This window comes from Hyperolius riggenbachi, chromosome 10 (genome assembly GCF_040937935.1).
Source record: "Hyperolius riggenbachi isolate aHypRig1 chromosome 10, aHypRig1.pri, whole genome shotgun sequence".
In the NCBI taxonomy this organism is placed as follows: Eukaryota; Metazoa; Chordata; class Amphibia; order Anura; family Hyperoliidae; genus Hyperolius; species Hyperolius riggenbachi.
The window spans coordinates 226,591,508-226,615,585 of NC_090655.1; the positions used below are offsets into that span (position 1 = coordinate 226,591,508).

General features: G+C 49.8%; 2 protein-coding genes across 2 annotated transcripts; one reads left to right on the forward strand and one right to left on the reverse strand.

The window, feature by feature from the left end:
• Positions 1-203: 203 nt before the first annotated feature.
• LOC137536857 (histone H2A type 1-like) lies at positions 204-596 on the reverse strand. The gene has a single exon (XM_068259043.1). The coding sequence runs from the start codon at positions 594-596 to the stop codon at positions 204-206; it is 393 nt and encodes a 130-aa protein (XP_068115144.1).
• A 3,855-nt stretch (positions 597-4,451) lies between these two features.
• Positions 4,452-4,832, forward strand: LOC137534688 (histone H2B 1.1-like). Its single transcript, XM_068256302.1, has one exon. It carries the CDS (start codon positions 4,452-4,454, stop codon positions 4,830-4,832), a length of 381 nt encoding a protein of 126 aa, XP_068112403.1.
• The last annotated feature ends 19,246 nt before the right edge of the window (positions 4,833-24,078 follow it).

A 24,078-nucleotide genomic window follows, 5' to 3' on the forward strand; every position in this document is an offset into this window, starting at 1 on the left:
TAAGGAGCGCGACTTCCACCTATTGGATGTAACTATTTACATTACATTATAATCCTCTAATACGGGGTGTACTTTTCATTATTATAAGTAAACGGTTTCCAGGGAAACACGATACCGCGCATCAGGCTCTTTAGTGGCTATGTGGGTGGCTCTGAAAAGAGCCTTTGTGGTTCTGTACTGTGTCTCTTGGCTGCTGCAGGGAATTACTTGCTCTTGGCGGCCTTGTGGCTCTCGGTCTTCTTGGGCAGCAGCACGGCCTGGATGTTGGGCAGGACGCCCCCCTGGGCGATGGTCACCCCACCCAGCAGCTTGTTGAGCTCCTCGTCGTTGCGCACGGCCAGCTGCAGGTGGCGGGGGATGATGCGGGTCTTCTTGTTGTCCCGGGCGGCGTTGCCAGCCAGCTCCAGGATCTCAGCGGTCAGATACTCCAGCACTGCAGCCAGATAGACCGGAGCTCCGGCCCCCACCCGCTCCGCATAGTTGCCCTTCCTCAGCAGACGGTGAACACGGCCGACTGGGAACTGCAGCCCGGCCCGGGAGGAGCGAGTCTTGGCCTTGCCACGAGCCTTGCCGCCTTGTTTGCCTCTTCCAGACATGATGACTTCGCAGGATTAGCAGTGATAGACTATAACGCAGGAATAGCCGCCTTCACCCCTCCTCCTGCCCTATATACTCTGCTGCCCGCCCCGCGCTGTCCCCTTATTGGCCCCTGTCCGATTCAGCCAATGGAATGCAGGTCCAGCAATTCACCAATCAGCAAACTCTGGGCGTCCCTCTGCGCTGGAGCCGCCAATGGGATTATCTTCCTGTTCTCAGTATGGGCTCTATTCATAAAACTTCTGAGTCGGAAAAAATCCTGGAGGTAAAATACAGCAGCGGTATTTTACACTTCTGGGTGGTCATTCATAGAAATCTTGCCAGCTGCGATAGCAGAGCGGAGATCTCCCGCTGAAAGCTGGCGGTATGCTGTCGGAAGGCATGCGAAAACACTTCAGCCGGCAGAGTCCCTCCATGCACTGCTCTCTCTGGGAGGTCTGTGCCATTCACTTGTAGAGTTGGGCCGAACGGTTCGCCTGCGAACGGTTCCATGCGAACTTCCGTGGTTCGCGTTCGCGTCCCGCAGGCGAACCTTTGCGGAAGTTCGGTTCGCCCCATAATGCACATGGAGGGTCAACTTTGACCCTCTACATCACAGTCAGCAGGCCCAGTGTAGCCAATTAGGCTACACTAGCCCCTGGAGCCCCACCTCCCTTATATAAGGCAGGCAGCGGCGGCCATTACGGTCACTCGTGTGCCTGCATTAGTGAGAGTAGGGTGAGCTGCTGCAGACTGTCTCTCATAGGGAAAGATTAGTTAGGCTTAGCTTGTTCCTGGCTGCATACCTGTTCTGAGAACCCACCACTGCATACCTGTACTGTGAACCCACCACTGCATACCTGTTCAGTGAACCCACCACTGCATACCTGTTCTGTGAACCCACCACTGCATACCTGTTCTGAGAACCCACCACTGCATACCTGTACTGTGAACCCACCACTGCATACCTGTTCAGTGAACCCACCACTGCATACCTGTTCTGTGAACCCACCACTGCATACCTGTACTGTGAACCCACCACTGCATACCTGTTCAGTGAACCCACCACTGCATACCTGTTCAGTGAACCCACCACTGCATACCTGTTCAGTGAACCTGCCACTGCATACCTGTTCTGTGAACCCACCACTGCATACCTGTTCTGTGAACCCACCACTGCATACCTGTTCAGTGAACCCACCACTGCATACCTGTTGTGTTCAGTGAACCTGCCACTGCATACCTGTTCTGTTCAGTGGACCCACCACTGTATACCTGTTCAGTGAACTCGCCACTGCATACCTGTTGTGTTCAGTGAACCTGCCACTGCATACCTGTTCTGTGAACCCGCCACTGCATACCTGTTATGTTCAGTGGACCCGCCACTGTATACCTGTTATGTTCAGTGAACCCGCCACTGCATACCTGTTCTGTTCAGTGAACCCGCCACTGTATATCTGTTCTGTTCAGTGGACCCGCTACTGTATACCTGTTCTGTTCAGTGAACCCGCCACTGCATACCTGTTGTGTTCAGTGAACCCGCCACTGTATACCTGTACTGTTCAGTGAACCCGCCACTGCATACCTGTTCTGTTCAGTGAACCTGCCACTGCATACCTGTTCTGTGAACCCGCCACTGTATACCTGTACTGTTCAGTGAACCCGCCACTGCATACCTGTTCTGTTCAGTGGACCCGCCACTGCATACCTGTTGTGTTCAGTGAACCCGCCACTGTATACCTGTACTGTTCAGTGAACCCGCCACTGCATACCTGTTCTGTGAACCCGCCACTGTATACCTGTTCTGTTCAGTGAACCCACCGCATCAGTGCGCATACCTGTGCAGTTAAGTGAACCCACCTACCTACGTGAGTGCACGCAGTGTGATATACCACTCCGTGCATACCCGATATGGACAAAACAGGTAGAGGAAGAGGTAGTGCCAGAGCCAGAGGAAGGCCACCCGGCAGGTCTGCGCGAGGTCGTGTAAATGTAATTTCGTGTGAACCTGGCCCACAGTACAGTGCTCGGAAGAAGGCACGTGACATCACCTCCCAAGATTGTCAGGACGTGGTTGAGTATTTAGCAACATAGAACACCTCATCTTGCTCAGCCACCAGCGCTACTACTAGCACCACTTCCGCTGCATTTGACACTTCGCAAGAATTATTTAGTGTTGAAATCACTGATGCACAGCCATTGTTGTTACAGCCAGATGAATTTTCACCAGCTCATATGTCTGAGTTACGCGGCAACACTATGGATGTAACGTGTAAGGAGGATGAAGGACCTACTGATGGTGCATGTTTGGATTTGTCTGACCTTCAGCGCAGCTGGAGGCATTGTCACTGAGAAGAGAAGTCGCCTAAGTCACAAAAGTGTTAAGTACCTCACCTTTATCAAAATGAATGAGGCATGGATCCCGGAGGGCTGCTGCTCGCCCCAAGTCAGTCCCCGCACACACAGCATCTCTGCCTGCACGCCGTGTGACTGGCTGCCTGGCCTGCCCCAAGAAGACTAAGTCGCTCCCAGTCCCTTCCACACAGCATGTCTGCCTGCAGGCCGCTTGACTACCTTCTCCGCCACCACCAACAGGGTCCGGGACTCCAGGCGGATTGCTGAATTTTTTAGGCCGCTGCTAGCAGCGGCCGCTGTAATAATTTTTCTGGTGCGTGTACATGACTGCCTAATTTTTCTGGCTGCACTGCGGGCAGCTGCAACAACAAAAGAAAAGGCATGTACATGCGCCCATTCCCCTTCGTGATCATTACCTTGCCGTGGTGAAGGGGCTTGCGTATCACAATGAAGCAATGACCGGCGCCTAGATGAGTGTTTTAGGGGGCACACAAAAGATAATAAGGTCATTGCTTCATTGTGGTCAGACCAAATTTGATCAGCTGGACAGTCACTGTTCTGTCATTCAGCTACATCAGCCAGGCGACCATATGGGCTGTAAAGCCACCAAAACCTGCACTCTCGCCATGGTGCGCACCAGTCCAGCACGGCCGTCACTACACAAACAGCTGTTTGCGGTGCGTTACACGGTGAGTTTGGTGTGTCAGTGTGAAGCAGTACCTTAACTACACTACCTGATTGATGTATACACATGCAAGATGTTTTAAAGCACTTTAGGCCTGTCATTTAGCATTTAATGTGATTTCTGCCCTTAAAACGCTGCTTTGCGTCAAATCCAGATTTTTCCCGGGGACTTTTGGCGTGTATCCCACTCCGCCATGCCCCCCTCCAGGTGTTAGACCCCTTGAAACATCTTTTCCATCACTTTTGTGGCCAGCATAATTATTTTTTTTTTCAAAGTTCGCATCCCCATTGAAGTCTATTGCGGTTCGCGAACTTTAACGCGAACCGAACGTTCCGCGAAAGTTCGCGAACCGAAAATCGGAGGTTCGGCCCAACTCTATTCACTTGTATGTAATCCGCAAAATCAGAGGAAGCGGTATTTCCCGTCCACATACCGCTTCCTCTAAACTTTATGAATGGCCATTTTGTTACTTTTTTCTAGATAAATCTAGAAAAACACTGGAGAAGGCGGAAATTTCTCGCTCTGCTGGGGGATTGTAGATTTTCATGCGGGAACAGCTTTTATGAATGCCCACTTTGCTAAATGGACGGGAAAATACGCTTTTTTGAGCGGAAAACTTGCGGTAAGGTTTTATGAATAGAGCCCAATGTGTTTTGCACACGGCGCGTCTCCAGCCAGTGAGAGAGAAGGAAATCATCAGCCAGTGACGCTGCCCAATAGTGTAGAGAGAAGTGCTGCAGCCTGATTAGCATAGGCCAGCCTATATAAGGAGGGGAGGCGGCGCTGCTCCTCATTGCGTCTCCGCACTCTGCAGAGTTACTGAGAATCCGCAGCAATGCCTGAACCAGCCAAGTCCGCCCCGGTGCCCAAGAAGGGCTCTAAGAAAGCAGTGAGCAAGACTCAGAAGAAGGACGGCAAGAAGCGCAGGAAGACCAGGAAGGAGAGCTACGCCATCTACGTGTACAAGGTGCTGAAGCAGGTGCACCCCGACACCGGCATCTCCTCCAAGGCCATGAGCATCATGAACTCCTTCGTCAATGACATCTTCGAGCGCATCGCCGGGGAAGCTTCCCGCCTGGCTCATTACAACAAGCGCTCCACCATCACCTCCCGGGAGATCCAGACCGCCGTCCGCCTGCTGCTGCCGGGAGAGCTGGCCAAACACGCCGTGTCCGAGGGCACCAAGGCCGTCACCAAGTACACCAGCGCCAAGTAATGTGGCTCGCATCCAGCTATGTAGTAATCCCAAAGGCTCTTTTCAGAGCCACCCACCAGGGCCGGGCCGAGGCATAGGCTGGAGAGGCTCCAGCCTCAGGGCGCAGTGTAGGAGGGGGCGCAGAATTCATTCAGCTGTCATTCCTAATTGTGTTTGAAGCAGAAAGAAATAAGAAAAGGGGATACATGGAAGTGACTACAAGCCAGATAACTAGATATTAAGGTGTTGGGGAGGTTGTGGGCCCATGGGGGCCTCAGTCTAATAGCAATCAGTATGTGACGGCTGGGGTGGGAGGGATGGAGGGGCGCACTTTGGTGTCTCAGCCTTGGCTGCTGGAGGACCTTGTCCCGGCTCTGCCACCCACTACTGCACTACGGAGCTGTGTACCGCTGCAACACACTGTTATGAATGTCATTACCTACTCCTTACAATCTCTACTAGTAGCCACGGTCTCATTCACTACGGAGCGGTGTGCTGCTATTGCAGTAACTGCTGTACAGTGTTCCCCGAGTATTCTGGCTCTCACACTCATAGATCGGCTGTGCTGGGAGGATGATTTCCACGCTGCAGTTACTCTTCCAGCCGTGCGGTGCTATACATGTATGCGGGAAGCCCTAGTTGGGGAAATACTGAATTCAGTAGGTGCATTCTGCAGCTTTTAACTTTGCACACGTGTATAGAAGAGTATATGGATACTTGGTAATGCAGCAGAGCCTCTCCGGGAAAAATAACCATAATACAGAATAAATATAGCGGTTTCCTGTACGTTTATTCAGAGAAGCCGATAGTCGGTATGGAGTAATAATGGAATTGTATATGAATGGTATAATGCGGATGCACCGGCCAGCGACAGCACTTCTCGTAATCTATCCTGATTCCTGACGAGTCTGTGCAGCTGGCGGGCTTGATCAGGAGCGGCCCAGGGAGGGGAGGGGGAGGAGGAGGGTGGAGGGAGGAGTTAAATTTGATAAGGCGTGTTATCTCGGATAAGGTATGCTATTTGTCTTAGTGAATCAAGCCCCATATTGTGTAATGCTTGTCCAGCATGGGGGTATTCACAATACTGAGAAGGAGGACTCACAACATCTGCAGTACTCTTATCCATTGCGCATGCGCAGGTCACATGTGCAGTAGAGATGGGAAGTTCGGATCTTTTCAATGATCCGGATGATTCGAATCGGATCATTGAAAAGATCCGGATCTTTGATCCGAATCTCGGATCATTTTACTACCAAAGCATTCGGGGGTGAAATGAATAGCAGGACAGGTCTTTCCCTGCTGTGGACAGGAGAAGGGGAGGGGGTGGACACACAGAGAAGGGGAGAAGATGGACAGAGGGCAGGGAGTGGACAGAGAAGGGAGGAGGGACGAGCAGAGAGCAGAAATGTTTGCTTTCACACAATACCCACATGCTGCAATCATATGCTTTACATGTATTTCACCTATATGCTCATCTGTGTACTTTGAATGCAAACGTCGCACTGTTAGAAAGCATTCCCCAAAGCATTCCCAGAAGTAAAGTGCAGCTGTTTAGAGCAGTGCAGGAGGATCATATTGCGCTGCAATCACAGTGCCTGCAAAGTTACTGAGCTGTGCTGAGCCAAAAGCTTCCAATGTGATCACTGTGCAGCACTACGGAACAGCCAGCCTATAAGGGGCAGCACATTATAGCCAGTATGTGTGCTCTACACATATCTGGCAGTGGCACCCATGTCCCCTCTCTCTCATCTACCTGTCTCTCTGCAAGGCTGGCTCCCATCCAACAGAGCGATCCATCTCAGCTCTGCTTCCAGGACCCCGCTGCCCGCTGAGAGGGGGCGTGTCGCTCCTGGTCCCGCCCCTTTTGTGATCCGAATCACTCATTTTGATGATTCGGATAATTCGACTCACAAAATAGATTCGGATCAAAGATCCGAATCGTTCATGATCCGGACAACACTAATGTGCAGCGAAAGGCAAGAAGCTAGCAAAAAGGGCCTCCTTCTGGCAAATGTCGGATCCTCAGCCACACAAAAATAATGAAGTCAATAAAGATAGATAAGCTGTGAGATAATATTAAAGTAATGAGACACAAGTGGTTGGCCAGCAACGCAACAAATGTATTAAAGAGGCACTGTAGTGACATATAGTAGAATGCAGTAAATTATTCAGAATTAGGGATGATCAAAGAGATGCAAATTCTTCCGAATTTATGCAAGTTGTTATGCAAATATATGCAGCTTGAAAAAATGGACCAATCAATTTAGACCTGAGTTTAAATTGTTTTGTTTTCAAACTGCATACATTTGCATACAAAATTGCATAAACGTGGAAGAATTTGCATCTCTTTGATCATCCCTAATTATGAATAATTTACTGCATTCTACTATTTTGATAGCCGTAATTCACATTATGGCCTATGGCGGCACATTGTGCTTAAAGTCAGCTTAGGCTCATCTATTTGGTGGTGGTGTTTACATACTGTTGCTTCATTCTAAGGCATGAGCATTTCATTCTCCTACATTCAGGGCCCTTTAACAATTCATTTGTTTTGCTATTAATGTGAAGTAGATATTGATCAGGCAAGTTAAAGGGTACCTTAGCCCTTATAAAAATTCAAAAATGGGGGGGAGCAGGCATGTTTAGGAGTCTCTCCACATGCCCACTGCTCCCTCGTCCCCCTCCACTAAGGCCTAATGTCCCCCCGAACCTACTTCCAGGTCGGAAGGGTCAGTTCACACTGCGCAGGCGCTGTCCAGCGATGCACACTCTTGATTGCACGGCTGCAGCTCGGAGTGCTGGGCGCACTACTTCACAACTATGTATTGCGCATGCATAAAGCACTCCTGGCTGTGGCCATGCGATCACGGACTAGAGTTGGGCCGAACCTCCGATTTTAGGTTCGCGAACTTCCGCGGAAGGTTCGGTTCGCGTTAAAGTTCGCGAACCGCAATAGACTTCAATGGGGATGCGAACTTTGAAAAAAAAAAATAATTATGCTGGCCACAAAAGTGATGGAAAAGATGTTTCAAGGGGTCTAACACCTGGAGGGGGGCATGGCGGAGTGGGATACATGCCAAAAGTCCCGGGGAAAAATCTGGATTTGACGCAAAGCAGCGTTTTAAGGGCAGAAATCACATTGAATGCTAAATGACAGGCCTAAAGTGCTTTCAAACATCTTGCATGTGTATACATCAATCAGGTAGTGTAATTAAGGTACTGCTTCACACTGACACACCAAACTCACCGTGTAACGCACCGCAAACAGCTGTTTGTGTAGTGACGGCCGTGCTGGACTGGTGCGCACCATGGCGAGAGTGCAGGTTTTGGTGGCTTTACAGCCCATATGGTCGCCTGGCTGATGTAGCTGAATGACAGAACAGTGACTGTCCAGCTGATCAAATTTGGTCTGACCACAATGAGGCAACGACCTTATTATCGTGGGTGTGCCCCCCGAGACACTCATCTAGGCGCCGGTTATTGCTTCATTGTGATACGCAAGCCCCTTCACCACGGCAAGGTAATGATCACGAAGGGGAATGGGCGCATGTACATGCCTTTTCTTTTGTTGTTGCAGCTGCCCGCAGTGCAGCCAGAAAAATTAGGCAGTCATGTACACGCACCAGAAAAATTATTACAGCGGCCGCTGCTAGCAGCGGCCTAAAAAATTCAGCAATCCGCCTGGAGTACCGGACCCTGTTGGTGGTGGCGGAGAAGGTAGTCAAGCGGCCTGCAGGCAGACATGCTGTGTGGAGGGACTGGGAGCGACTTAGTCTTCTTGGGGCAGGCCAGGCAGCCAGTCACACGGCGTGCAGGCAGAGATGCTGTGTGTGTGGGGACTGACTTAGTCTTGGGGCGGGCAGCAGCCCTCCGGGATCCATGCCTCATTCATTTTGATAAAGGTGAGGTACTTAACACTTTTGTGACTTAGGCGACTTCTCTTCTCCGTGACAATGCCTCCAGCTGCGCTGAAGGTCCTTTCTGACAGGACGCTTGCGGCAGGGCAGGAGAGAAGTTGGATGGCAAATTGGGACAGCTCTGGCCACAGGTCAAGCCTGCGCACCCAGTAGTTCAAGGGTTCCTCATCGCTGTTCACAGCAGTGTCTACATCCACACTACCTGCCGTTCCAGGCGTTGGAGGAGGGTGGATCCGGAAGGGCTACGGCGAGGCGTTGGACTAAAGAACGTCCGCATGTCCGACATCACCATGAGATCGCTGGAGCGTCCTGTCTTTGACTGCGTGGACACGGGAGGAGGATTAGTGGCAGTGGTACCTTGCTGGCGTTGTGCCGTCACATCACCCTTAAAGGCATTGTAAAGCATAGTTGACAGCTGGTTCTGCATGTGCTGCATCCTTTCCACCTTCCGGTGAGTTGGTAACAGGTCCGCCACTTTGTGCCTGTACCGAGGGTCTAGTAGTGTGGCCACCCAGTACAGGTCATTCCCCTTGAGGTTTTTTATACGGGGGTCCCTCAACAGGCAGGACAGCATAAAAGACGACATCTGCACAAAGTCGGATCCAGTACCCTCCATCTCCTCTTGCTCTTCCTCAGTGACGTCAGGTAAGTCAACCTCCTCCCCCCAGCCGCGAACAATACCACGGGAAGGTTGAACAGCACAAGCCCCTTGCGATGCCTGCTGAGGTTGTTCTCCTGCCGCTGTCCCCTCCTCCTCCTCCTCCAAAGAAACACCTTGCTCATCATCCTCTGAGTCTGACTCGTCTTCTGCACACGACTTCTCTTCTTCCTCCTCCTCCCCCCTCTGTGCTGCCGCAGGTGTTGAGGAAACAGCTGGGTCTGATGAAAATTGGTCCCATGCCTGTTCCTGCCGTAACGGTTCCTGGTCACGCTCATTCACAGCTTCATCCGCCACTCTACGCACAGCACGCTCCAAGAAGTAAGCGTAGGGAATTAAGTCGCTGATGGTGCCCTCACTGCGGCTCACCAGGTTGGTCACCTCCTCAAACGGCCGCATGAGCCTGCATGCATTTTCCATCAGTGTCCAGTTGTCAGGCCAGAACATCCCCATCTTCCCAGACTGTTTCATTCTACTGTAGTTGTAGAGGTAGTGGGTCACGGCTTTCTTCTGTTCTAGCAGGCGGGAGAACATGAGCAGGGTCGAGTTCCAGCGAGTCGGGCTATCGCAAATGAGGCGTCTCACCGGCATGTTGTTTTTGCGCTGAATTTCCGCAAAGCGTGCCATGGCTGTGTAAGACCGCCTCAAATGCCCACAGAACTTCCTGGCCTGCTTCAGGACATTCGCTAAGCCAGGGTACTTTGCCACAAATCTTTGAACCACTAGATTCATGACATGTGCCATGCAGGGTATGTGTGTCAGCTTCCCCATATGCAAAGCGGCAAGCAGATTGCTGCCGTTGTCGCACACCACGTTGCCTATCTCCAGGTGGTGCGGGGTCAGCCACTCATCCACCTGTTTCTTAAGAGCAGCCAGGAGAGCTGCTCCAGTGTGACTCTCCGCTTTGAGACAAGACATGTCTAAGATGGCGTGACACCGTCTTACCTGGCATGCAGCATAGGCCCTGCGGAGCTGGGGCTGTGTAGCTGGAGAGGAGAACTGCCACTCAGCCAAGGAGGAGGAGGAAAGCGAAGAGCATGTAGCAGGAGGAGAGGAGGTGGCAGCTGGCAGGAGGCCTGCCTGCAAGCCGTGGAGGTGTCACAATTTGGTCCGCTGCGCCCTGCTTGCCATCGTTCACCACCAGGTTCACCCAATGGGCTGTGTAGGTAATGTAGCGGCCCTGCCCGTGCTTGGCAGACCAGGCATCCGTGGTCAGGTGTACCCTTGACCCAACGCTCTTCGCAAGAGATGACACCACTTGCCTCTCAACTTCACGGTGCAGTTGGGGTATGGCCTTTCTCGAAAAATAAGTGCGGCCTGGCATCTTCCACTGCGGTGTTCCGATGGCCACAAATTTACGGAAGGCCTCAGAGTCCACCAGCCGGTATGGTAACAGCTGCCGAGCTAACAGTTCCGCCACGCCAGCTGTCAGACGCCGGGCAAGGGGGTGACTGGCCGAAATTGGCTTCTTCCGCTCAAACATTTCCTTCACGGACACCTGACTGCTGCTGTGGGCAGAGGAGCAGGAACCGCTCAAGGGCAGAGGCGGAGTGGAGGAGGGTGCCTGTGAAGGTGGAAGGGAGAAAGCGGCAGAAGCAGATAATGCACCTGATGGAGGAGGAAGAGGAGAAGGAGGGTGGCTTTGCTTTTGTGTGCTGCTGCTGCTTTTGCTCAGGTGGCCATCCCATTGCTGTTTGTGCCTTTTCTCCAGGTGCCTTCGTAAGGCACTTGTCCCTACGTGAGTGTTGGCCTTTCCACGGCTCAATTTTTGTTGGCAGAGTGAACAGATGGCTTTGGTCCGATCTGAGGCACACACATTAAAAAATTTCCATACCGCTGAGCCACCCTGGGATGTGGGCACTATGGGGACCTCAGCAGCTGATGCTGAAGGGCAAGTTGGCTGGCTGTGCATAGGTGGCAATACATGGTGCCGGACTCTGCCACCAGCTGTTTCTGACGAAGAGCTGCCCCAGCTTCTTTCAGCAACTTCTCTCCTCCTACTACTCTCTGACTCCCCCTCTGAACTGTCCCCCTCTTCATCTCCTCTATTGGGAACATACAGAGGATCCCTATTACCGTCATCATCGTAGTCATCCTGCCCAGCTTCGCTTGCCTCAGACAAATCCAAACTTGCACCATCAGTAGGTCCTTCATCCTCCTGACACGTTACATCCATAGTGTTGCCGCGTAACTCAGACATATGAGCTGGTGAAAATTCATCTGGCTGTAACAACAATGGCTGTGCATCAGTGATTTCAACACTAAATAATTCTTCCGAAGTGTCAAATGCAGCGGAAGTGGTGCTTGTAGTAGCGCTGGTGGCTGAGCAAGATGAGGTGTTCTGTGTCGCTAAATACTCAACCACGTCCTGACAATCTTGGGAGGTGATGGGACGTGCCTTCTTCCGAGCACTGTACTGTGGGCCAGGTCCACACGAAATTACATTTACACGACCTCGCGCAGACCTGCCGGGTGGCCTTCCTCTGGCTCTGGCACTACCTCTTCCTCTACCTGTTTTGTCCATATCGGGTATGCACGGAGTGGTATATCACACTGCGTGCACTCACGTAGGTAGGTGGGTTCACTTAACTGCACAGGTATGCGCACTGATGTGGTGGGTTCACTGAACAGAACAGGTATACAGTGGCGGGTTCACAGAACAGGTATGCAGTGGCAGGTTCACTGAACACAACAGGTATGCAGTGGCAGGTTCACTGAACACAACAGGTATGCAGTGGCGGGTTCACTGAACAGGTATACAGTGGCGGGTTCACTAAACAGAACAGGTATACAGTGGCGGGTTCACTAAACAGAACAGGTATACAGTGGCGGGTTCGCAGAACAGGTATGCAGTGGCAGGTTCACTGAACACAACAGGTATGCAGTGGCGGGTTCACTGAACAGGTATACAGTGGCGGGTCCACTGAACAGAACAGGTATGCAGTGGCGGGTTCACTAAACAGAACAGGTATACAGTGGCGGGTTCACTAAACAGAACAGGTATACAGTGGCGGGTTCACAGAACAGGTATGCAGTGGCAGGTTCACTGAACACAACAGGTATGCAGTGGCGGGTTCACTGAACAGGTATACAGTGGCGGGTCCACTGAACAGAACAGGTATGCAGTGGCGGGTTCACTGAACAGGTATACAGTGGCGGGTCCACTGAACAGAACAGGTATGCAGTGGCGGGTTCACTAAACAGAACAGGTATACAGTGGCGGGTTCACTAAACAGAACAGGTATACAGTGGCGGGTTCACAGAACAGGTATGCAGTGGCAGGTTCACTGAACACAACAGGTATGCAGTGGCGGGTTCACTGAACAGGTATACAGTGGCGGGTCCACTGAACAGAACAGGTATGCAGTGGCGGGTTCACTAAACAGAACAGGTATACAGTGGCAGGTTCACTAAACAGAACAGGTATACAGTGGCGGGTTCACAGAACAGGTATGCAGTGTCAGGTTCACTGAACACAACAGGTATGCAGTGGCGGGTTCACTGAACAGGTATACAGTGGCGGGTCCACTGAACAGAACAGGTATGCAGTGGCGGGTTCACTAAACAGAACAGGTATACAGTGGCGGGTTCACAGAACAGGTATGCAGTGGCAGGTTCACTGAACACAACAGGTATGCAGTGGCGGGTTCACTGAACAGGTATACAGTGGCGGGTCCACTGAACAGAACAGGTATGCAGTGGCGGGTTCACTAAACAGAACAGGTATACAGTGGCGGGTTCACTAAACAGAACAGGTATACAGTGGCGGGTTCACAGAACAGGTATGCAGTGGCATGTTCACTGAACACAACAGGTATGCAGTGGCGGGTTCACTGAACAGGTATACAGTGGCGGGTCCACTGAACAGAACAGGTATGCAGTGGCGGGTTCACTGAACAGGTATACAGTGGCGGGTCCACTGAACAGAACAGGTATGCAGTGGCGGGTTCACTGAACAGGTATGCAGTGGTGGGTTCACAGAACAGGTATGCAGTGGTGGGTTCACAGCACAGGTATGCAGTGGTGGGTTCACAGCACAGGTATGCAGTGGTGGGTTCAATGAACAGGTATACAGTGGCGGGTCCACTGAACAGAACAGGTATGCAGTGGCAGGTTCACTGAACAGGTATGCAGTGGTGGGTTCACAGCACAGGTATGCAGTGGTGGGTTCACAGAACAGGTATGCAGTGGTGGGTTCACAGCACAGGTATGCAGTAGTGGGTTCAATGAACAGGTATACAGTGGCGGGTCCACTGAACAGAACAGGTATGCAGTGGCAGGTTCACTGAACAGGTATGCAGTGGTGGGATCACAGCACAGGTATGCAGTGGTGGGTTCACAGAACAGGTATGCAGTGGTGGGTTCACAGCACAGGTATGCAGTGGTGGGTTCAATGAACAGGTATACAGTGGCGGGTCCACTGAACAGAACAGGTATGCAGTGGCAGGTTCACTGAACAGGTATGCAGTGGTGGGTTCACAGCACAGGTATGCAGTGGTGGGTTCACAGCACAGGTATGCAGTGGTGGGTTCACAGCACAGGTATGCAGTGGTGGGTTCACAGCACAGGTATGCAGTGGTGGGTTCACAGCACAGGTTTGCAGTGGTGGGTTCACAGAACAGGTATGCAGCCAGACAGGAACAAGTTAAGCCTAACTAATCTTTCCCTGAGAGACAGTCTGCAGCAGCTCGCCCTACTCTCACTAACGCAGGCAGCACACGAGTGACCGTAATGGCCGCCGCTGCCTGCCTTATATAAGGGGGGGTGGGGCTCCAGGGGCTAGTGTAGCCTAATTGGCTACACTGGGCCTGCTGACTGTGATGTAGAGGGTCAAAGTTGACCCTCCATGTGCATTATGGGGCGAACCGAACTTCCGCAAAGGTTCGCCTGCGGGACGCGAACGCGAACCACTGAAGTTCGCATGGAACCGTTCGCAGGCGAACCGTTCGGCCCAACTCTATCAAGGACACGCGTTGCCAGGCTGCGCCTGCACAGTGTGAACCAACCCTTTCAACCCGGAAGTAGGTTCGGAGAGACAATAGGCCTTAACGGAGGAGGGGGGGGGGGGCAGCGGTAAGCATGACGAGAGCCTCCTACACATGCCTGCTCCCCCATTTTTGCATTTTTAAAAGGGCTAAGGTACCCTTTAAAGAGAACCGGAGGTGAACCTCGGGTCAAAAACCACATACTTAGCTAAGGAGAGGGAAGCCGTCCTCTGCTACTGCTCAGGACCCTTCTGCACATGGCGACCACACTCCTCTTCAGCATAAATGAGAACGCAGCAGCACAAATCCTCTCGTGCACAAGCAGCTCTGGCTTACTACGCAGGTGCAGCCGTGATCGCGCAGGCGCAGTACAGTCGCGTTCCTTTTTGAAGAGGAGTGCGGTCGCGAGCCTGGAATCCGACAAGATCTTGTCAGATTCCATTGGAGGGTCTGCAATCTGCAATGGGTGGATCAGAGGACAGAATGGGAAGCCTCTACAGCAGGGGTCATACACACATCAGACCATAGTCTTTTGAAAATGAAAGATCACAGACCAATTTTACCCCCTTCCATGTAGTATGAGAGCCATACCTACACAGTCTATTCTATGGAGCTGAACTCCCCATCAGACAGAAATCTTTGCAAGATGCTGCACACAAATATGCTGTAGACATTCAAAAGATCAGTATCTGCAAAAGATCTGTTCCTGCAAAAGATCCGTTCCTGCAAAATGAATTCATAGTCTATGAGATCTGCAGATCCTCATACACACCTTGTTTAACAGAAATTCATCTGCAGATCAGATCCACCAGGATGGATTTTCAGACCTGCAGATGATTGTCTGATCTGCAGATGAATGTCAGTTAAACAAGGTGTGTATGATGATCTGTGTCTGTACAGCATCTGTGTGTGTAGCATCTTGCAAAGATTTTTTTCTGATGGGGAGTTCAGCTCCATAGAAAAGACTGTGAAGGTATAGCTCTCATACTACATGAAGGGTGGTAATTTTGGTCTGTGATCTTTCATTTTCCAAAGACTATAGTCTGATGTGTGTATGAGCCTTTAGACAGGCTAAACTCTCTAAATACATACAGCAGTGGTCCTCAAACTAAGGCCCGCGGGCCGAATGCGGCCCCCGAGGCTATTTTACCGGCCCCACACACACAAAATGTATTACTTATAGAGGCAGTCCCCTGCATCTTTACATATTGGTGGCCCGCAGTGGTGCTCACCGCCAGGTCGTGATCACGCTTACACGTGGATTCACGACCATTTTGACGCATTTCGCCTCGGACACGCTAAGCCGTGAATAGATTTTCAACCACGAAAATCTGCTTCGGCTTCGCGTGAATGCAGACAGAAATCCGCATTCACGCTCGTGAACCCGGCACTGAAGTCGTGGTTAGCGGAAATGCGTCAAACTATGCGGAAGTGACACATTGCAGGCCAATCAGAGGGCCCCAGCCAGGCCCTAGCAACCAATCACAGGAGGGGAGCTATGCCCTCCCCTCCTGAATATAAAGCGGCGGCCATGATGGAAAAGCTCTGTCCTTGCTAGACTGTAGTGCTGAGAGGATTATCTCCAGGCCATTGTTGTTTAAGCAAGTGCATTTATTGTGATAAAAACAAAGCGTTTTTTTTGCTAGCACTGCTCTTATACTGTACACAGTTAGCTAGTCAGTGAGTGATTGCTGTAGTTAGTTGTAGTCAGTGTAGTGTAGTGGGAGTGTGGGAGTCTAGTGATTATTTAACTGTGTGTAGTGCAGGCAGGTTCAGTGCTGCAGTGTAGTCAGTGTAGTGGGAGTGGGGATTATCTGTGTGTAGTGCAGGCAGCCAGGTTAGTGCAGCTGCAGTGTTCACTTGTATATTCCAGTGACCGTTATACACTTGTACTATTTGCAGGCAGCCAGTCACACCGCCGGCGCCGCCACTCTGCCAGCGCTGTTCATTCATTCTGTCAGTGACCTTGTGCCGTGCCCAGTGCTCGCTCGCTGGCATATAAGCATCTCATTACACAGTGTGACATCCTTGTGTGCCCACTGCATCCTTCAGTGACCTAGTTGTATATCCAGTGCCCACTGCTGTGCCCACTGCATCCTTCAGTGACCTTGTACTGTGCCCACTGCATCCTTCAGTGACCTAGTTGTATATCCAGTGCCCACTGCTGTGCCCACTGCATCCTTCAGTGACCTTGTACTGTGCCCACTGCATCCTTCAGTGACCTAGTTGTATATCCAGTGCCCACTGCTGTGCCCACTGCATCCTTCAGTGACCTAGTTGTATATCCAGTGCCCACTGCTGTGCCCACTGCATCCTTCAGTGACCTTGTACTGTGCCCACTGCATCCTTCAGTGACCTAGTTGTATATCCAGTGCCCACTGTTGTGCCCACTGCATCCTTCAGTGACCTTGTACTGTTCCCACTGCATCCTTCAGTGACCTTGTACTGTGCCCACTGCATCCTTCAGTGACCTTGTACTGTGCCCACTGCATCCTTCAGTGACCTAGTTGTATATCCAGTGCCCACTGCTGTGCCCACTGCATCCTTCAGTGACCTTGTACTGTGCCCACTGCATCCTTCAGTGCCGTTGTACTGTGCCTGGTGCATCCTTCAGTGACCTTGTACTGTGCCCACTGCATCCAGTGATTCATTACTAGCAACATGTCTGGCAGGGTTTCGCGCCAATGCACTCTGTCTGCGTTATCACTGCCCGGGTCACCGGGTGCATTTAATTTTTTGGCCAGCACTATGACGCTGTGCTGCTACTACTACCACCAGTATGTTGCCATGGTCCTTCTGTGCTGCTGAACTGACCGCCCGCATTGTCCTCCTCCTCCTGACTCAGTCGCTTCCACCAATGTACTCTGTCTGCGTTCACACTGCCCGGGTCACCGGGTGCATTTAATTTTTTGGCCAGCACTATGACGCTGTGCTGCTACTACTACCACCAGTATGTTGCCATGGTCCTTCTGTGCTGCTGCTGCTGAACTGACCGCCCGCATTGTCCTCCTCCTCCTGATTCAGTCGCTTCCACCAATGTACTCTGTCTGCGTTCACACTGCCCGGGTCACCGGGTGCATTTAATTTTTTGGCCAGCACTATGACGCTGTGCTGCTACTACTACTACCAGTATGTTGCCGTGGTCCTTCTGTGCTGCTGAACTGACCGCCCGCATAGTCCTTCTCCTGACTCAGTCGCTACCACCACTGCACTCTGCGTTCACACTGCCCGTGTCCACTGACAACTCTGCTGCGATGTCATTGCTAATTGCTGCAAAAAAAAAAAAAAATTACAAAAACCTCTTTGGGGCCTTTTTGGCGTCAGCCACTCATCCTCCTCCAGCGGTACCTTCGCCGCCAAGTGCCATTGGAACTCGCCTTCACCTCTTTGATTGCTTAACGCGTATATCCCTTTTTAAAACCACTTATTACCAATTAATAGCCCCATTTAAAGTGTTGATTTTACTTTAAAATCCATTTTCTCTAGAAAAAAAAATTTTGGGGTATTTTTTATGTTGAAGTTATGTTGCCCCTTATCACCTCGATAATCAATGCAATTTGGGGGATTGTAGCATGTATGGGGGCTTTGTTATTAATGTTAAAAGTAAATCCGCCTCCGGGCGGGAATCCACGCGTGATTACGCCATTCACGGCAGAAAATCCGCGTGGTTGCGTGGACGCGGACGAAAATCCGCATGCGGCGGGGCCGAATGCGGATTTTTTTTTGCAACCACGCAGATTGCCGAATTCGTGGATGAGGCACATCCGAGCATCCCTGGTGGCCCGCATACAGAATAGCATGTCTTGCACCACCCTTCCACATGGAAGCCAGAAAGCAGTCATTTGCTGGCTTCTGGGTTACTGGATGGAGGGGATGACTTGTAACAAGCATAATCATGTATATTTTGGTCAGTGCTGTGCAGGAATGTTATGGTTCCTTTGCGAAGGGGAAATAGAGGGTTGTACTGCATATGTTTCTACAGAGATTGTGGGCTTGATTGACTAAGACAAATAGCATGCCTTATCAGAGGTAACACACCTTATTAAAGTTAACACACCTTATCAGAGTAGCATAGTAAACTTATACCTGCTAATTGGCAATGACAAGAGCTTCACTCGTCCTGCCCTAAGCCCATGCGAGTTTGTAGCGGTCAATATGCTACTCTGATAAGACATGTTAACTTTGATAAGGCGTGTTATTTGTCTTAGTGAATCAAGCCCCATGTGTGTATGGGTGAGATTGTGCTGCTGGCTTTTGCAGACCACTGGGTGACATTATGGCTCATGTATGACTTGCTATGTTAGGGTCATGATATCTGCACTGTGTTGGTGGCATAATAGCTGCACATGCTGTGTTGGAGGAAATACTAACTGCACATGTTGTGTTGGGGGGATACTATCTGCACATGTTGTGTTAGGGGGGGGGGATACTATCTGCACATGCTGTGTAGGGGGGATACTATCTGCACATGTTGTGTTGGGGGGGGGGATACTATCTGAACAAGCTGTGTTGGGGGCATAACATCTGCTCTGGTTAAATGGGAGACATGAGGACTGCCCATGTTAATAGGCGCTGTCTACAATACCAAGGCTCAGTCAATGTTATGTTTTTCTACATCATTTTATTTATACTTCGGCCCCCCAGCAGTCTGAAGTAGTTGACCCCCTTGACCGAAAAAGTTTGGTGATCCCTGACATACAGGGTGCATTTATCTCTGTTTTTCTTCTGTCCTGAGCAAGAGCTCGGGTCCACTTTAAACAAACCTCCAGCTGGCTCTTGTATTTCCCGGCAATGTCACGCATGCCCGCCTCAATGCATGCTGGGATATATAGTACATGGACACGATTGCAGCTCTGTACTCATATCCACAGACTACATCTTCCTGCATGCATTGCAGTGCACTTGCATGATACCATCGGGAAGCTGCCGGTTGGGTGGAGAAGACAGAGCATTCCGTTCAGGCAAGGGGCCGGAGGAGCAGTGCATTATGAACAGTTTCTGGGGAGGGTTTTTTTTTTTTTTTTTTAAAGCCCTGGTGCTACATTTATTTTGGGAATCCTAAAATATTGGCGAGGGGTGATGGAAAGAAGCAGCATGCAGTGATGGGGAGTCTTGACAGGAGACAGTAAGCGTACATCAGTACTGAATTGCTAATGGGGGGCGGAGCAAGAGGTCTCACGTTATGCTGTAGGCACACTGAGGGGGCTGGATATAGATGGATATATAATGAGAGCTTGTGCGGGCCATGGGAAGGAGCAACAGGAAAGTAAGTCACAGCTCTCATGATCAGAATGAAAGTATTGCTGTCTTAAGGCCTTGTTCACATTATAGGCGTTTTTGTAAAATTTTAAGCACTTTTCAAAATCGCCCTGAAAGCACTTGTGCAATGATTCTCTATGAGAGAGTTCATATCTGAGTGGTTCGTTTGCGATCTGCTTACAAAAGCGGTGCTTGGGCCATTTTTGAGGCGATTTGCCTCAACGGAAGGTATAGGAAAAATGCAACACACTCACAAAATTGCTTTGGCTAGCAATTGCGTGAGCGTTTAAAAAAAAAAATACATTGTATTTATTTTATCCAGATTTTTTTCCTGATCAAAAGACGAAAGCGTTCTGCAAAAGCGTCTAAAGAAACGCCCACAAAAACAAGTGAACAAGCAAAAAAATCGCCGGAAACCGGTTTAAAAAATGTGAAAAAAAGCCCACCGCAGATGGACACGCAAGCCGAACGCAATGTGAACAAGGCCTAATTGGTGCAGAGTTGTGGGTTGGTCCATGTTCATCACATGTTAAGCGTTGGCACCGAGAGGTAAATCAATAAGCCTCAGGGCTGGGACCCACAGGAGCTGTGTAGCCACTAGACCATCGCTGGGCAAACTATGGCCGCATGCCATATCTGGCATATGTGCACTGTAAACAGCCCGCCAGCAGGCAGCTGGACTCTTCTGCTCCCTCCCTCCCTGCAGTCGCAAACAGAAGAAAACAGAGGGTTAACACTCACCTACTTGCCGCTTCCTACAGCAGGTCTCCATGGCCACAGGGTGTCACGTGAGACGCCGTCAAGACATGCCCGTGTAATACATGCTGGCATGACCTGGCGGCATGTTATGTGATGTGTCAGATGAAGCCCTGTGGCCATGGAGACCTGAAGCAGGAACCTGTTCACTGCAAACTCCCCTCCCAAAACATCACAGATTCTTACAGCTCCCTTCCTTAATTATTGGATTAAAGGGACACATGCACCTGAATATGAAAATACATAAAAAGAAAAAGGGAGGTTTGTAATGGGAGAGTGCCATTTTGGGGGTGGGGGTTGGTTTGGAGTGATTGGTATTACTTACCTACGGGCAGAGGGGGTGGGGCTGCTCCTCTGGCAGCATTGTGAAATTCCCTGCAGCCTCACTTGCTTCCGACTGCTGCAATACATGCTGGGAGATGTACATACATACATGGACTACATCTCCCAGCATGCACTGAGGAGTACAAAACTGCCAGTAGCCTGAATCTGCCGTCTCTCCCTGGGGAAGATGAAGAATCCCATATGGACAGGGGGCCAGAGGGGCAGCCTACCGTAAGTAATGATGATCATGCCGACCCCCCCCCCCCCCTTCCCCCAATGGCACACACTCTTACGAATGTCCCTTGTGGAAAGGTTCATTTTCACATATTTTCATATGTTGGTGATGAGTTGTGACCTATGCTGAGCTAAGTGGGCGGATATTTGCAGGTGATTAGACAAGAAAAGCTGCACATTTTACTTCGGCTTTCGCTCAATTTTGCCAGGTTCTCTTTGAATAGGCACTTCTGAAGCACATCAATAATTATGCTCAAAATCGTGTGAATTTTGTTCATATTTAATGTTTAAATTCATTGCAAATATTCCTTTTTGTCCATTATAATTCCCTGGTTGTCACAGGGCAGGAAAGGGACTTTTCATACCAATAAAGTTCTGTGCCAGTAATTCCTCCTGATCGGAGTCATCATGTGCCGGGCTGTTGTCCTGACTGGCACTCTGAGCAGGGCCCTCGCCCGTGTGACTTCTCTGGTGTCTATGAAGGCTTGCTTTCCAGCTGAAACTTTTCCCACACTCTGAACATGAAAAAGGACGCTCTCCCGTGTGACTCCTGTAGTGGGCAAGGAGGTGTCCCTTCTCACGGAAACATTTCCCACACTCTGTACAGGAGAAAGGATGGTCCTTTGTGTGACTTCTTTGGTGTCGTAGAAGATCTCCATTTCGAAAGAAACATTTCCCACACTCTGAACACGGGAAAGACCGCTCACCGGTGTGCCGTCTCTGATGAGTGAGAAGGTTTCCCTTCTCAGTAAAACTTCTCCCGCACTCTGTGCATGAAAAAGGACGCTCCCCTCGGTGGTATTTCTGGTGTGTGAGAAGGGCTCCTCTTTGGAGGAATCCTTTCCCACACTTTGAACATGTATACGGACGCTCTCCGGTGTGACTCCTCTGGTGTAGCACAAAATGGGATTTCTTGTAATAACATTTATCACAGTCAGGACATGGGAAACTCTTCTTACCTTCCTGTCTGACAGGATGAGCTTTACCAGAAGAGAATTCCTTATCATTAGATTGATCAGATGGTCTATTTGAACTTGGATGAATATTTGGGGTAACAGGATGTGATCTATCATAAGATTCCTCTGGTGAGCTAACCTCATGGAAGAGTCTGTGATGTACATGTCCAGTAACAGCGTTTCCTCGTCCTGACAAAGTGTTCCTGGCATCCTGTCCATCTATTAAGAAATAATAATACTAGTTATAGAACATGCATTCTCATGTGTGCAGACAGTAGTCATGTATGTGGCTCTCACAGCAACTGATATCACAGAGCTCTGGCATGTGTGACAGGAGTGCTGGGGAAGAGTTAATAGGGTGCACATCTCTTCCTGTCAGAGGGGTTCCCCACATCCTGTCCATCTATTGGGGAAATAATTATAATAATAGTTATAGAACATTTATTCTCCTGTGTGCAGACAGTAGTCATGTATGTGGCTCTAGCAGTGACTGATGTCACAGAGCTCTGGCATGTGTCACAGAGGTGCTGGGGAAGAGATAATGGGGTGCACATCTCTTTCTGTCAGGAGTTCCCCCACCAGCTGCCCCCCAGCACTGAGCCTTATCCTGTTAGCTGGAATTGTTCTGAGTTGATGCAAATTGATGCAAATTTTTATGCAAATATATGCAGCTTGAAAATGGCCCAATTAATTTAAACCTGGGTTTAAAATGATTGGTCCGTTTTCAAACTGCATACATTCGCATAAAATTTTGCATAATTTTGGAAAAAGGTGCATCTTATTGATCATCCCTTGTAGGAACCTTTTCAAATATAATGTTTAACTTGCTAAAATCAGACTGTGAAGCAAGGAGATTGAACACATTTAAACAACATTTTGGCCAGAGACATTGACTGCTTCTCTGCCCAAAATTCAGCTTTAATGTGTGACTGAAGCATATATACAGTATATATGCACTTTCACTTATGCACCTTGCACTTTACTCTACCCTGATGAAGATGGGTGAAACTAGCAGGGATGTTTCATTTGGGTGAATGCTGTATTGTATCATGTGAGGAAAGGAAAGGCAATTGTTCATATGACTGTTGCCATGATATATAGGGTCCTATACTCATGCTAGCTAGTTTGCAGTCACTATATATGTTCAACCTCCTTACTCTATAATCAGTTTTTAGCAAGTTAAAATAAAAGTTATATTTTAGACTATCCTCGTCAAAAGGTTCATACCCATTGGGTTTGGATTTGGCAAGTCATGAAACACGGTAGTTGGCTCTAGACAAGCAGAGGATCTTACTTATATTCTGCCTGTTGCCAAATATTCTGTGTGTCTCTTTCCCCAGGAGACAATGCGAGTCTTTGGAAGGAGCAGATAAGCATACAGTACATGTGAGTGGGCCACACTGGGAGAGGTAGAGGGATGTAATAGTGAGAGTGGGATTGTAAAGAAATGTAAGTTTGTTAGTTGCAGAGAAAAGCCAAGCACAGTGAGCAGGAGGGAGCCCCATCAAAATGTTGCTATGGGGCCTAAGCATTTGTAATGACAGCCCTGGTATTACACCTCATTATAGATCATCAGTATTGGACACTTGGGGGACCCAAATGAACATCAGAAAGAGTAGGTCTATTGAGCGATGTATCAATTACTTGGGGTGCTGCTCCAAAGGACTAAGTGAAAGAACTGGAACAAAAGACAGAAAGTGCACACAGGCTTGTGTCCTACAGGCTTGCATGCTGGCTAAAGAGGACCTACACTCTTCCCCAGGAGAGAAGGAAACACAGAGAAACCCATCCTGCTGGTATTTAGAGATAACAGTCTGTCTAATTCTCCATTATCCCCTAGTAATGGGCTATTGTAATTTGACCTGTCAGCTTTGTCTGATCTGTGCCGAGGTTTGTGCCATTCAGACTGGCTATATGTAAACACAGGAGTTTAACCCTTTCTATGTTCCCATAGAACCAGGATGTAGCTACACCGCATAATCTCATTCGGAGTTCTGTGGGCTGTAACAAAGAAATGTTTTTCTGAGGTTATTATGTAGATGCTTATCTGTTAGAGCAGAGAGGAAGTCCTGGGTTTAGATCCGCTTTAATACGAGCACACCAGCCACAAAAAGAGATGAGATCTGACTACCACCAGGTAAGGTCGCAGTATTCTATAGCCTGAGTGTGCCCTCTCTG

Excerpts from the sequence above, each read along its gene's own strand:
- LOC137536857 (XM_068259043.1), bottom strand. The coding sequence starts at position 596 with ATGTCTGGAAGAGGCAAACAAGGCGGCAAGGCTCGTGGCAAGGCCAAG.
- LOC137534688 (XM_068256302.1), top strand. The coding sequence starts at position 4,452 with ATGCCTGAACCAGCCAAGTCCGCCCCGGTGCCCAAGAAGGGCTCTAAG.